The following is a 14,835-nucleotide window of genomic DNA, read 5'->3' as shown; positions in this document are numbered from 1 at the left end:
GGCAATAAAGAAGCGAGGGAACGCATTCCTACAGCACTACACCCCTGTACATGTAGTTCTTGTGATGTCTCTCTGTCTCTCTGTTAAGTATATAAAGTTACTTGTGATGATTTGGTGTTTATTCTGTATATTTCATGAATTTTCTTGAGTAGCAAGAAATACATAGACTCTCCGCTATTTATGTCCAGTTGAAATTAACAAAGACCTGACTGCACGCTGAGATGTTATCAAGATGAAAAAACTATGTTAGTTACCATAGCAGCTTGTTAAATAATTGTTGGTAATTAACTTTTATTTACAATTCATTTATTTTCACCGGTATTATAATTATCGAATTTATGCATTCAGTTACTACACAAATCAATACTAGTATTTGAAAATATCAAAGATCTCAACAGTGACAAAGTCATGTATATAATCATCCTTATTAAAACTGTTGCATTCACTTAAATATACGAGTCTCCTCTGTATTTAATTTTTATTATTACATTTTTTAAGTTATTAGAAGAACTATCTATAGCAAAGCTTAGAAAGATTTGGGCTGGTGGAAACGTTTGGATAAATTCACTCAGTCATTCAGTCATCCACATATGCATTTATGCAGTATTAATTAGACAAAACTATTAATTTATATTTATTCACTGTTTGTAGCTTTCTTATTTATTTGATTACTGAAATGCATTAATTTATTTAATTGTTTACACTTTTCTTTAACAGAAATAATAAAAATAACGGTTTGAAATCAGCCTCATGGTTAGGAGTATAACTGTACAAGCAGAATTTAAATGAATGATTAAGATACCAAAAGAATAAATGAGTTAGAAAATCTCAAAATTATATCTCAAATAATGCCTTTAAACGTTTTTGTATATTGAGTACTGGTTTCTTTTTTTTCCTAAATGACTTTTTCTTCTTTTTACTTTTCTTTAACACCCCCTGCGTTTCTTCACACTTGCGATTGTTCCGCACAATAGATTCTAGTTTTAATTCGGAGAGAGATTTTAAAAGGACGTGTTCAATTTGTTCAACTTCCGGTCGAATTATTCAGGCTCAAGAAATTCTGAACCATTTTATAGAATTATTGTTTATCTTTCAAAAGAAAATGGGTAAGAAATTGTTATTAATTTGATGAATAAAGATATCACATATTGCAGTTGGTGTATGCAGCAAAACTTTGTGAAGAAAGAAGGAAAATGTAAATGAAGTGAAAGTGTTAGACTACTTGCAAAATAGACCAACAAGTTGTCACAGGTGCTCGACGCGAGCTTGATGTTGAGAAAAAAAACAAAAAAAAAAACAACAAAAAACTATCATCTAAAGGAAAAAATCATACAGAGTGACAAAAATACCTCAGATTACCCCCATGACCCGTTCTGACATAGAACCCTCTCTATCATAATATATAAGAGAGAATGTACGGAACTTCGAATACTTCGTTCCAACCATGACTCTCAATTTCCTTCTGCTATTTCCGTTTTTAAAGGCACCCGACCATACTATATGGCTTGTTTTACTCCTGAGATATTTTTCTATTCATCAAGCCATTTTTTTTCCTGCGTTGTATCAAACTGTAGTTATGGGTAAAGAAAAGTGGGATTTTCGCGAGGGGAGGGGTCAAGCTTTGCCAGATTTTTGCATACGTATTGAATGGATGGCCCCTAAGCATCATTCATCACACTTATCACATTTTAAGCCATAATATTTTTTATTCTTCCACACCGTTTGGAAATAACCGAAAGATTCGCAGAAAAAATCATGGAATAAGACTGCAGGATGAGAAAACAGCAGTGTTTTATCTACTTTGCATTCTTTGCTGCTGTAGTTGAAATGTTGCTGGTTTCATCTATAATGTCAGTGGCTTGTGAGAGAGGTTTCTTATGTCAGACATAACTGTATCTAGATAAAGGGCCTTGGATGTTTAAAACAAGAAGCTGTAATGAAATTGATGAATGTCGTGGAAGAAGGTCCTGCACTGGAGGATTCTGATCCTAAACTTGCTGTGAAGTTTAAGGAAAAAAGTGTAGTATGCTATGCTGTGTTGCTTAAAGATGAAATAAAAAAGTGAAGGGAATATGGTTGTTTGTTTCTTTTTCCAGTGTATTGACAAATGTATTGATTTGAAATGGAATTAGGCTTATTAAATAGAGTAATATAGAAAAGAAAATAATCTTTGTCTTGATCTCTTCTATTGATTATATCACAAATAATCAGAATTATCACAGTTCTCAGTTACATCAGTTTTTCATTCTCTTACAGTAATGCTAGATATTTCATAACAATTGAGACCCAAAAATATACACATGCTGTCTGAAATAATTGCAAAGGAAAAAAAAGTTATGTGTACTCCTGTGTTTTGGGCTGGGATCCAACTTTTTTCAAGGAATGGGTAGTTGACATCATGTTTTGAAATCCTGTTGAAAACCTTGCGTTACATTTATCTTCCTATTGCTTATGCTGCTTCACATGTGACTGTAATATATGTTTTGAGAGGTATGAGTTCTTGGCTTAACAGATGTGATGTACCTTTTTTCATTTTTCATAGTAGATACATGCTATTGCATGGTAGGAAGAGAAAGGTGTCGGCAGATGTTCCAGCATAATTTGCATTTAGATAAAGGATACAAATTTAAAATTGAACTAGAAATAGAAAAGGGAAAGTGTGAAAGCAAAATTGCATTTATTAAAAGTTGTACCAGTGATCTCGAAAATATTATACAAATATGTTTACTCATAAGCTTCATCTTTGTCTATCTTTCAGTCCTTTTATTGTCGATTTAACTAAGGATGTTTTAAAAAAATAAATTACCCTGCCCTGCAGGAACAATGGTTATCCAGTTTCCCCAGGTCAATGTCCAGGTTGATGGATTTTTGTTGACTCACATATCACTTGGCCCTAATCGCTGAATGTATCTTGCTTCGAAGTTTTGCATTTGTAAAGCAGCTTTTGCTACAATATTTGTATCCTTGCTGTCTTGATTTAAGTATAACTTCAATACTGTTCAAATAATTTTCTGATAAATTAGGAGGTTAATCCTTTAGTATCATATTGCTTACTTCAACTTTGAAAACATCCCAATAGAAAAAGGACAAGCTAGATATCATCATAAAATGAGTGTAAGTTGTACTGAGTCCTAAAGGGACTTGTTTTAAATATTTTCAAATTTTCACAATTCATCACTTTCATGAAGCTCTTATTTTGAAGTATAACAAACTTTCAGTCAGACTTGCAAAGATTAACATTTTTAAACTTTGAATTATCATGGAAAAATTACACATAACAAGATGCTATCAAAATTGCTTTTTGGCTTTGATTGATTTTAGTCCTTCCATACTTATGGCAGTGTCTTTTGTTTTGTTCCAAGTATATTTTGTATTATTACTATTAGTTATAAACTATTTAGTAACATGGTAAGAGCCAGTGGTCTTTCAAGTCAAAGTATATATTGCAAGGCAGGCAATTTAAATGTAGGTAAATGGTTCAACCTGATATTAGTTATATCCCTTGATTATTCATGAACACTAATTGTATTCCTGTGATCTTAATAGATAATGCTTTTAAAAGGAAACCATCAAACAGTTAACTAGTTTATGGTTAAATTAAACTAAGGTTGATTTATATTTCAGTGCTTGACAATGAAATCAAGATGCTGATGACAGGTTGTACGCTAGCCATGGATCTTAATATGATGGGAAAAGTGAATGTATCTCTTGTCAGGTCATGAGGGCTGCTGAGGGAATGGAAGAAGAAGCTGTGTATGATGGAATTACATGTTCATCGAGCTCAGAAAGTTCTGTCCCTGCTGCTTCTGTCACAGTTCTCAAGCGAAGATGTGATGTTCAAAGCACTGAAGCATCAGTCAAGTTCAAGAAGGCTAAATTTGCAGGGCAAGTCAAAGGTTGTGGACCAAGTTATAGATTAAATGAAGATAGAGAAGGTAGAGCTGAATGTAATTATTCTCCTAGTGGAGTTCAGCCTGTGAGGAACTTAGAGATATATAATGATCCATTTAAAAAATGTTACTCCACTCAGCATAATAATGAAGCTGGTGATGATAGATCTGTTGAAGAACTTCCTGGAAAAATGGAGTTTATCAAATCAGAGTGTCTTGATGCCCCAAATCCTTCACCAAGTTCATTTTCCTTCATGAAGTACCAAAGAATTACACATAATAAAGTCCCAGCACAAAGTACTATTGAAAACCGTAAGTGTGATACTAATGATTTCCCTGTATGTTCTTCTAATGAGGAACAAAATATTCATCTTCAGAATGAAACTTTTCGAAGCCATCATGATGATATTAGCCACATTTCTTATTGTGACAATTCAAATATTGATGTGGTAGAAAATTGCTCTTTTTCTCAGAGCTCCACTAGTAGCAGTGATTCATCATCATCATCATCTTTGTATGGTTTTCAAAGACAGTCTTTTCAACCTGTTAGAAATCAAAGATCATTGCCAGGGTCTAGCTCCAACCTTCAGACACGTGCTCAAGAAATGCCTCAGCTTCGTACACCAAATTTCCACAATACTGCAGGGCATGCAGAAATAGACCTGCTCGAGTTATGGCAGAACCAACTCACAGCCAAAGCTATAGTTGATAATGCCATAAATAAAACACTAGAGGAGATGGGACTCTCTCCTGACACAGAAGCCAACATGTTGGCAGCAGAAAGGACAGCTGTGGAAGATCAGGGTATTTCTGCAGCCATACGTAGTCAGGGGCTAGTGACTGCCAGATCCACGAATCAAGCTCCATTCAGTTCAGAAATGTGGTCTCGTATCTCTGAATTCTCTGAGACAGTGTTGACATACAATCGGTTGCTCTCAAGGAGTCAAAATTTCAGTGATAATGTGCGACAGAGGTTAGATTCTGGAGACCATATCAGCAGACCTCTAGATGGTCTGACTCGAGCAGTTGAGTCTGATACCTCAACACAGAATACAGACTTTATAGACCAAGCAGTTGCCATGGCAATAAGTTCTCAGGGTCTAGCTGTAAGAAGAGCATCACTTTGAATTTCCAGTTTAAATGATAAGTCTAACCATTTTTGTGCATTAAAAAATGCATCAGCCAGGGAAGGCACTTTAAAATATGATAATCATCTATAAATGTAAGTTAAAAGTTTTAAAAATTATTTTTCATTAATTGTCAGAGTAATTAGAATTCTGTGGCAGATTTATTTTGGTTTTAAATTGGTTTTCTCAATGTACCAGGTGCTTAAGTGGAACAACCTTTGTTCCAATAACATGACATATGGATGAGGCATCATAGTTAAGTTTGATTAAGTTCAAGTCTGAATGCACAACACAATGTCATGTTTTGGAATGAAATTTCATCACAGTGTTGAAAGTTGTCCAGATTCATTAAGAATTGGACACATCAACGTGAACTAATATTTGGAGGGTACATGGATAAATACAGGGACTATTTTTAAACCAAGAAAGGTCACATTTTAAAAATGAATGTATAATGTCCAGGTTTGGACTTTAAGATTCCCAATATAGGTGAGCAAAAGAAAAGAAAAAAAGAACAAATCCAAATAAGCTTCTCTTGCAAGGACTACATATACATTTTATATTCACTCTGTGCATGTCATTGCATATTTAATTTGCCTCAGGCATGTAGATATACTTTGTTTGCTTTCAATCGGTGAAAGGCCACATGGAGTTCATGATCTCAATATGCTTCATGAACTTTGTTCTCAAATGTATATATTTTAATAAATGCAGTGAAACCAGTCTTCAAAGGAATGTTTTTATTTAGTACAATAAAAACTGTTATGAGCGACCTCTGCTATGAGTGACCACCTGTCATTTCTGACCACAGTCATAATGCACGGATTGATTTTATTATATAAACTCTCTGTTGTGAGTGACCACCTGCTGAACATGACTAGCGAATGCAGTGACTTGTCAAATTATGCATTTCGATACTGCTATGAATGACTGCATCGCAAAATAAAAAGATCGTCACCACTGACCTTGACTTAATCATTTGTAAATACAAGAGCTCAGGATACATGTAGTATGCAAACAAAGTGCACATGAAATAACACTATACAGATGAATTATCATGTATCGAGATAAACACCACTAACCATCAATTGATCCTTTGTAACAATGACCACATAAATAGTAAGGATTGTTCTAACAAGGTATTTTTTAAAAAAATTGGCTAGCTACCAGTTTTGTGAAATTTACAAGTCCAGCATATGGTATCCATTGTAAACTGCAGTAAACCAGACTTAAGTACATATCACTAACTGCCATTGTAGTGCCGAAGTCATGTGAATAGCCAGTAAGATTAACCATTTTTTTCATTAAAGGTAGTAATGATGGACATGCGCAGTCAGTTTAGAGGTTTGTACTTTATCTTTGTGAAAACCCACACTATGCAGGTAGTCCTAATGTCCCAGTGAGAAATCTTTTGAAAGGTCTTCATTGTAGGGTTGAATACATCGTTTGTCTTTCCAGTTAATCCATAATGCCTGGGGTGGGGTGGGGTGGGGTGAATGAGCACTTTTTCTTTAATACTGGTAAATGAGAATCATTTCCAGATTCTTTTTTTTATTATTTCTTTTGTTACAGTGTTTCACCAAGCCACCATCTGTTTACCCACGTGCAGATGGTCACAACCTTTGTTTATCGAGCTTTAACGCTGATGATTTAAACTTCATCTCAAAATAAATGTATTGTTTCTTGATGAGTTAAGTATGTTTCATTCATTGGTAAGTAATATATATTTATTCCACATTTCCCTAAAACCTGATAAAAACCGAAATACATCTAGTTATTATTACATCAACACTAAAAAGAATGGCAGAACCTCCAATGAAAAAAAGAAAAATTCTAACACTGGAAGAAAGAACATATTCATGTGATGTTCAAATATAAATTTGATTCACATTGTTTGAAAATGTATATTTTTATTATATAAAGTTATTTTGAGAGGAATGCATGCAATATTTAACAAGATTTATGAATAAAGGATATGATACATGTACAGTGAGTATGGGTATTTTTTCTTCTTCAACAGTGCTATTGATCCTGGAAACCAGTCTGTTTTTCACACACCTCTTATGAGAGACCACCTGTCTTGAGAGACCACTTTTGGTTGGCAGAAGGTGATGTCTCTCATAACAGGTTTTACTGTACATGTATATCAGTACAGTGAAAAATGTCTTCAAAGGCACTTCTTATACTGTACATGTTAATAAAAGTAGCTTCAGAAATCCTGATTAAAACTGTTAAAATTATTTTTTTGAAAGACACTAGTCTAACATATAGATATTATTTATTTTTGATCACAAATGTTAAATTCTCAGTTCTTATAAAGAACACTGTAAATTGAAATCCAAAAAATAAAACAGTAAACTTTATCCTAGAATATGTTGTGATTAGCTTTTCGACTGTTTTTGAGAAAATATGTTCAGGGACTTTAATTTTGCGATGAATCAAAGTTGTCTTTATACCAGTAAGTCCTGTCAAAGCCTCCATATCTGAGAGGGGGCATGTACATTAGCATTCCTTATGTCCATCTGTCCTGTCATGTCTGATCACAGACATGTCATGAATTTCATTTCATTGTAGTTTTAGAATTGCTGCATGGACTGAAATCAAAAGTCTCCCAATGTGACATGTTTTTAAATTATAGCAACGTACATGTTTTTTGTATATGTATAAATGCAGAGAGCTTTAGAAAACTCATAAAGGGTGAATGTCTGTAAATAAAGAATTTTCCCAAGACTGACCTTTGTGGACTGCAGGATTGGAATTGATTCTTTTTATTCATGTTAATACATGTTTAGTAACTAAGGTTATGTATTGTTGCACACCATATCCTTTATCAAATATTTAACATGGTGAGGATTTATCCTGTTAAGTCAGCTTGCATTGCATTATCTTAGTATTTAACTCTATGATTATCCTACATTTAAATCTTGTGTTGCTTTTTATTATGTACTCATTTTTTTCTCTGTTAACTTTACATTGTCAGGATCATTTAGTTGTTGTTGTTGTTGTATGGTTTAACAACATTTTTCAGCACATGATAGGCTTCACATGGCGGCCAGTATAAATGGTGGAGGAAGAAACCAGGAAAACCCATGAAAGAACCACCGACCCACGAGAAGCTACTGGCAAGCTTTCTCACATACCCACATTAGCTAAATCCGAGACTCGAACCCACACAGACAGAGGTGATATAGCAGTGATCCATAACGGAGAGCACTTTAGACCACTCAGGGGCCCCCGGATCATTCAGTATTTTGTGATATTGAACATATTAATAATACATCTAAAAATATGTAGTAGAAGTTTTAGGTTTTAGTTTATTAGATTTGTTCGTGGATCAATTAAAACATCTGTTTTGTCTATTTAAAAGTAGAGATTATAAAGTGAACGATGTGGATGGGTTTACTTTGTCACAAGTGAAACTTTCAAACGAATGAACATGATATTCAGAATTTGTCTCAACAAACATGACAAACAATGTATTGAAAATACCATTCTGATCATCTAAACAGTTATTTAGGAGAAATATTCATAACTTTCATAAATTGAATGGTTCAGACTATGACTAGTGCTCTCTGGGGTATGTAAAAATAGCATAGAAGACAATATTGAGGCTAAATGCTATAAAATATCTATCGAAGACACACCATTTTATAAGTCAAAGTTCTAAATTCGAGAACAAAAAATGCAGTTGAAAGTTTTTGCCAGAAACGTAAGAATCTCAGAGTCAATAAGCCAAGATGACAAAGAATTCTTTTTCCCACTGGCTGAATGGATTGTCACACACCAGCTGCTTTGCAATTTCCCATGTTAACATTTTTGATACATTGTTTTTTATTTAGGCTTGCAATTGATGCTATACTGGTCATAAACATAGCTGGGGTCCCTACAAAGAGCATGCAAGTGACAAGGCATAAACATGTCTTTAGCTGGTAATAAGAATGGCAAATTTTGGATCTTGAATTTCCTCAAAATATACTTAGTTCTGCAAATTCGAATTGCATGAGTTATGTCATGGGTTCTACAACTTGATTACACACCATGAAATTGTACTGTTCATTTTGACTAGATTTCCAACTTCAGTCACATTCTCCTTATTGTCTTTTTGATAATTTCAATTGAAAGAGTCATAGTTTTCCACATTATGATTCCAAACATTCAATGGCAGGAGAATTTAAATTGAAAGAGTATATAGTTTTTCCACATTATTATTCCAAACATTCAATGACAGGAGAGAAACACACATGCAGCTGAGTCAAGATGCATCCCTTCCTGCTCAGATCACATGTACTTCTTGTGGAATTGACGTGGCTAATAGATCAGTCCATAACCAGCAGAATTGAGTAGAATCTACATAAAAACTAAAATCTATCCATTCTTGACCCACTGGAAAAGTTGTTTCAATGTGCATTCATTCACAATATGACTTAAATTTCAATTTTAAGTAGACCAAAATAGCATTTCTTTTTTAAACTAATGTAGAGTGCATTAACATTGTTGTTGTGCATTTGTTTTGGAATACAGTATAAATTCAGTTACTTTGTTTCTGTATATTTTATATGTTTCTATATTATTGTTTCATAATTAAGCCTTAGGTAGAATAAGAAAATGAGTATATAATAAAAAGGTTACTGCATTTGTATGGGAAAATATGAACTCATTTTCTCAGATTAATAATCACTCCCAAAGGTCATGCAGTATTAATCTGGAAAAAAAAACTAGTATGTAACTCTGAGTATTTATACTGTTATACTGTATTGCTTTGTTCGACTTAACTTTGCGAGAATTTATCCTATTAAGTCAACTTGTATTGCTTTTGTCATATTATATAACTTCATGAGCATTAATACCATTAAGTTGGCCTGTATTGCCTTAATTTAGTATTTAACTCTACGAATATCATATGATTAAGTCAGTCTGTATTGTTTGGACCTTGTATATAAACCTGTATTGCTTTGTCTTGGTATTTATACTAGTATTGCTTAATCTTGGTATTCAGCTATGAATATTGATACTATTATCAAGTCAGCCTGTTTTGCATTTTCATAGAATTTAACTCTGTGAGTATCATTGAGTCAGTTTGTATTGCTTTATCTTGGTATTGACCTCTATGAGTATTCATACTGTTCATTCAGTGTATTACTTTGTCATGTTATTTAAGCCGGTATTGATTTATATTGGTATTTAATTCATCAGTATCATCCTGTTCAGTTAGCCTGTATTGCTTATCCTGGTATTTAAGCTTGTAATGCTATCCTTGTATCTAACATAGTATTCGTGCTGTGAAGTAAGAGTATATTGCTTTGTCGTGTTATTTAAGCCTGTATTGCTTTATCCTGGTATTTAACTATGAGTATCATACAGTTAAGACAGCCTGTATTGCTTTTTCCTGGTATTTAACACTATGAGTATCATACAATAAAGACAGCCTGTATTGCTTTGTCCTGGTATTTAACTCTGTGAGTATCATACAATTAAGATAGTCTGTATTGCTTTGCCCTGGTATTTAACTCTGCAAGTACCATACAGTTAAGACACTTTGTATTGCTTTGTCATGATAGTTAACTATGAGTATCATACCATCAAGTTGGTCTGTATTGCTTTCTCCTGGTATTTTACTCTACGAGTATCATACCATCAAGTTGGTCTGTATTGCTTTCTCCTGGTATTTTACTCCATGAGTATCATACCATCAAGTTGGTCTGTATTGCTTTTTCATGATATTTAACTCTACAAGTATCATACCATCAAGTTGGTCTGTATTGCTTTCTCCTGGTATTTTACTCCATGAGTATAATACCATCAAGTTGGTCTGTATTGCTTTTTCATGATATTTAACTCTACGAGTATCATACCATCAAGTTGGTCTGTATTGCTTTCTCCTGGTATTTTACTCCATGAGTATAATACCATCAAGTTGGTCTGTATTGCTTTGTCATGATATTTAACTCTACGAGTATCATACCATCAAGTTGGTCTGAATTGCTTTGTCCTGGTATTTAACTCTGCGAGTATCATACAGTTTAGACAGTTTGTATTGCTTTGTCATGATAGTTAACTCTACGAGTATCATACCATCAAGTTGGTCTGTATTGCTTTCTCCTGGTATTTTACTCTACGAGTATCATACCATCAAGTTGGTCTGTATTGCTTTGTCCTGGTATTTTACTCTGCAAGTATCATACTATCAAGTTGGTCTGTATTGCTTTGTCCTAGTATTTAACTCTACGAGTATCATACCATCAAGTTGGTCTGTATTGCTTTGTCCTGGTATTTTACTCTACAAGTATCATACCATCAAGTTGGTCTGTATTGCTTTCTGCTGGTATTTAACTCAGTGAGAATCATACTAGTATCAGGTCAGCCAGTCTTGATTTATCCTGGTATTTAACTCTGTCATACCATTAAGTCTGTCCATAGTTTTTGTACTGTTATTTAACTTTGTATTTCTTTTCCTTTGATGAACATTTCAAAATATTTATACTGTAAAGTCAGCCTATATTGCTTTGTCTTGGTATTTAGCTCTTTGAGTATCATACAATTAAGACAGTTTGTATTGCCTTGTCCTGGTTTTTAACTCTGCAATTATTATACAATTAAGACAATTTGTATTGATTTGTCCTGGTATTTAACTCCATGAGTATTATACGATTAAGACAGTTTATATTGATTTATCTTGGTATTTAACTCCATGAATATTATACCTTTAAAACAGTTTGTATTTTTTTGTCCTGGTATTATTTAACTCTATGAGTATTATACAATTAAGATTTAACTCTATGAGTATTATACAACGAAGACAGTTTGCATTGTTTTGTCCTGGTATTTAACTCTATGAGTATCATACAGTTAAGACAGTTTGTATTGCTTTGTCCTGGTATTTAACTCTATGAGTATCATACAGTAAAGACAGTCTGTATTGCTTTGTCGTGGTATTTAACTCTATGAGTATTATACAATTAAGTCAGTTTGTATTGATCTTACCTGTTATTTAACTCTATGAGTACTATACAATTAAGACAGTTTGTATTGCCTTGTCCTGGTATTTAACTCCAAGAGTATTATACAGTTAAGACAATTTGTATCAATATGTCTTGGTATTTAATCCAATGAATATCATACAATTAAGACAGTTTGTATTGATTTGTGCTGGTATTTAACTCCACGAGTATTATACAAATAAGACAGTTTGTATTGATTTGTTCTGGTATTTAACTCAGTGAGTATTGTACAATTAAGACAGTTTGTATTATTTTGTCCTGGTATTATTTAACTCTATGAGTATTATACAGTTAAGATTTAACTCTTTGATTATCATACAGTTAAGACTGTATTGTTTTGCCCTGTTATTTAACTTTGCGAGTATCATACAGTTAAGACAGTTTGTATTGCATTGTCCTGTTTGTCCTGGTATTTAACTCTGCTAGTATCATACAGTTAAGACAGTCTGTATTGCTTTGTCCTGGTATTTAACTCTATGAGTATCATACAATTAAGACAGTCTGTATTGCTTTGTCCTAGTATTTAACACTATGAGTATCATACAGTTAAGACAGTCTGTATTGCTTTGTCAGGGCCCTGAGTGGCCGAGTGGTCTAAAGCGCTATCCGTCACGGATTACTGCCATCTCACCTCTGTCTGTGTGGGTTCGAGTCTCGGGCTCGGCCAGTGTGGATATGCGAGAAAGCTTGCCAGTAGCTTCTCGTAGGTCAGTGGTTCTTTCCGGGGGTTTTCCCGGGTTCTTCCTCCATCATTAATACTGGCCTCCATGTATAGCCTATCTTGTGCTGAAAATGGCGTTAAACCCTATAACAACAACAACAGTTGCTTTGTCCTGTTATTTATCTCTGCGAGTATCATACAATTAAGACAGTCTGTATTGCTTTGTCCTGGTATTTAACTCTGCAAGTATCATACAATTAAGACAGTCTGTATTGCTTTGTCCTGGTATTTAACTCTGCAAGTATCATACAGTTAAGACAGTCTGTATTGTTTTGCCCTGTTATTTAACTCTGCGAGTATCATACAGTTAAGACAGTTTGTATTGCATTGTCCTGTTTGTCCTGGTATTTAACACTACGAGTATCATACAGTTAAGACAGTCTGTATTGCTTTGTCCTGGTATTTAACTCTATGAGTATCATACAATAAAGACAGTCTTTATTGTTTTGTCCTGGTATTTAACTCTGCAAGTATCATACAGCTAAGACAGTTTGTATTGCATTGTCCAGGTATTTAACTCTATGAGTATCATACAGCTAAGACAGTTTGTATTGCATTGTCCTAGTATTTAGTATTTAACTCTGTATCATGCTACATGTCTATTCAGCATGTATTTTTTTTGTCCTGGTATTTAACTGTCATACCATTAAGTCTGCCTGTAATTTTTGTAGTGCTATTAAACTCTGTATTTCTTTGCTTTTGATGAACATTTCAGAATATGCATACTGCCTAAGTCAGCATTAATTGCTTTGTCCTGGTATTCAGCTCTACAAGTATTCACATTAATTCCATGTGTATTGCTTTATCCTGGTATTACTTTTACTTTACAAGTATTTATACTATTAAGCCAGCCTGTATTGCTTTGTCCTGGTATTTAGCTCTATGAGTATTCATTCTGTTAAGTCCTTATTGCTTTTTATCCTGGTATTTACCTCTACGAGTATTTTCAAAGTTAAGCCAGCCTGTATTGCTTTGTCCTGTTGTTTAACTCTGTGAGTATTTATACTGTTACATCTTTATTGCTTTTTATCCTGGTATTTACCTCTGTGAGTATTTGTACTGTTAAGTCTTTATTGCTTTTTATCCTTCTATTTACCTCCGAGTATTTATACTGTTAAGTCAGTCTGTATAGCTATGTTGTGTTATTCATTTCTGAGAGAATGTGTTAAGTCAGTCTGTATAGCTTTGTTGTGTTATTCAGCTCTGAGAGAATGTGTTAAGTCCGTCTGTATAGCTGAGAATGTGTTAAGTCAGTCTGTATTGCTTTGTCATGTTATTTAACTCGAAGAAATTGTATACTGTTCAATCAGTCTGTATTCCTTTGTCCTGTTATTTAACTAGACAAGTATCATCATTACATCTCATTCTGTAATGCTTTATCTTAGTATTTAACTCTATGACTATAATACTGTTAAGTCAGCCTGTATTACCTTATCTTGGTATTTATCAGTGTTTCTTTTCCTTTGATAAATATTTTAGAGTTTATTCATGGAAAGGTTAATCAATATACATATTTTCTGTAGTGGTTATGTAGTTGTAAGGTCTAGTGATGGCATAATAATTTAAGCTTAGGAATTAGTGTTATGTAGTTCTTGATATATTTTATATTGTAACCGATTTTTATTTAGTCACTTTTTATGTGCTATATACATACACATATATACATGTATTTTTATTTTAAAAAAAATATTTTTGTATTGTTTTTATCCCACTTTGCTAATTAAATTATAGTGCAATTACATGTGTTATTTCTAACTTTGATTTCAGTGACATTGCTTAAACTGACTATGATTTTGAGGATTTTGTTTCTAAAATTTATGAATGGATTATTGCAGAAGTTTTTGTATTTAATTTTCTTATGTTGCAAGTTTGCTTTAAAGTGTAGTCCAGTAAAATCTGTCTTGAAAGACCACTGTTGTGAGAGATCACCTGTCTTGAGAGACCACATTCACAATACACAGATTATTGATTATATAATGTTATAACTTGTCATGTAATGTTTTAAAAATGTAAACATAAAGAAATGTACAAAAAGCTTTAGGATAAATTCTTAAACATACATGAAGTACTGCAAGAAAAAAGGTAAAGATGTTAAAATT

General features: G+C 33.3%; 1 protein-coding gene across 1 annotated transcript; it reads left to right on the top strand.

Annotated features, from left to right (window-relative positions):
• Positions 1 to 943: 943 nt before the first annotated feature.
• LOC149800893 (uncharacterized) lies at positions 944 to 14,475 on the top strand. The gene is made up of 2 exons (XM_089954955.1): positions 944 to 1,106; positions 3,625 to 14,475. Exon 2 carries the CDS (start codon positions 3,719 to 3,721, stop codon positions 5,015 to 5,017), a length of 1,299 nt encoding a protein of 432 aa, XP_089811081.1. The 5' UTR covers positions 944 to 1,106; positions 3,625 to 3,718; the 3' UTR covers positions 5,018 to 14,475.
• Positions 14,476 to 14,835: the final 360 nt, after the last annotated feature.

The sequence above is a fragment of the Sinohyriopsis cumingii genome, chromosome 4, assembly GCF_028554795.1.
Source record: "Sinohyriopsis cumingii isolate HCF-2022 chromosome 4, ASM2855479v2, whole genome shotgun sequence".
Taxonomy (NCBI): domain Eukaryota; kingdom Metazoa; phylum Mollusca; class Bivalvia; order Unionida; family Unionidae; genus Sinohyriopsis; species Sinohyriopsis cumingii.
The sequence above is the reverse complement of the archived record's forward strand: the minus strand, read 5'-3'. Positions and strand labels throughout refer to the sequence as shown.

Excerpts from the sequence above, each read along its gene's own strand:
- LOC149800893 (XM_089954955.1), top strand. The coding sequence starts at position 3,719 with ATGAGGGCTGCTGAGGGAATGGAAGAAGAAGCTGTGTATGATGGAATT.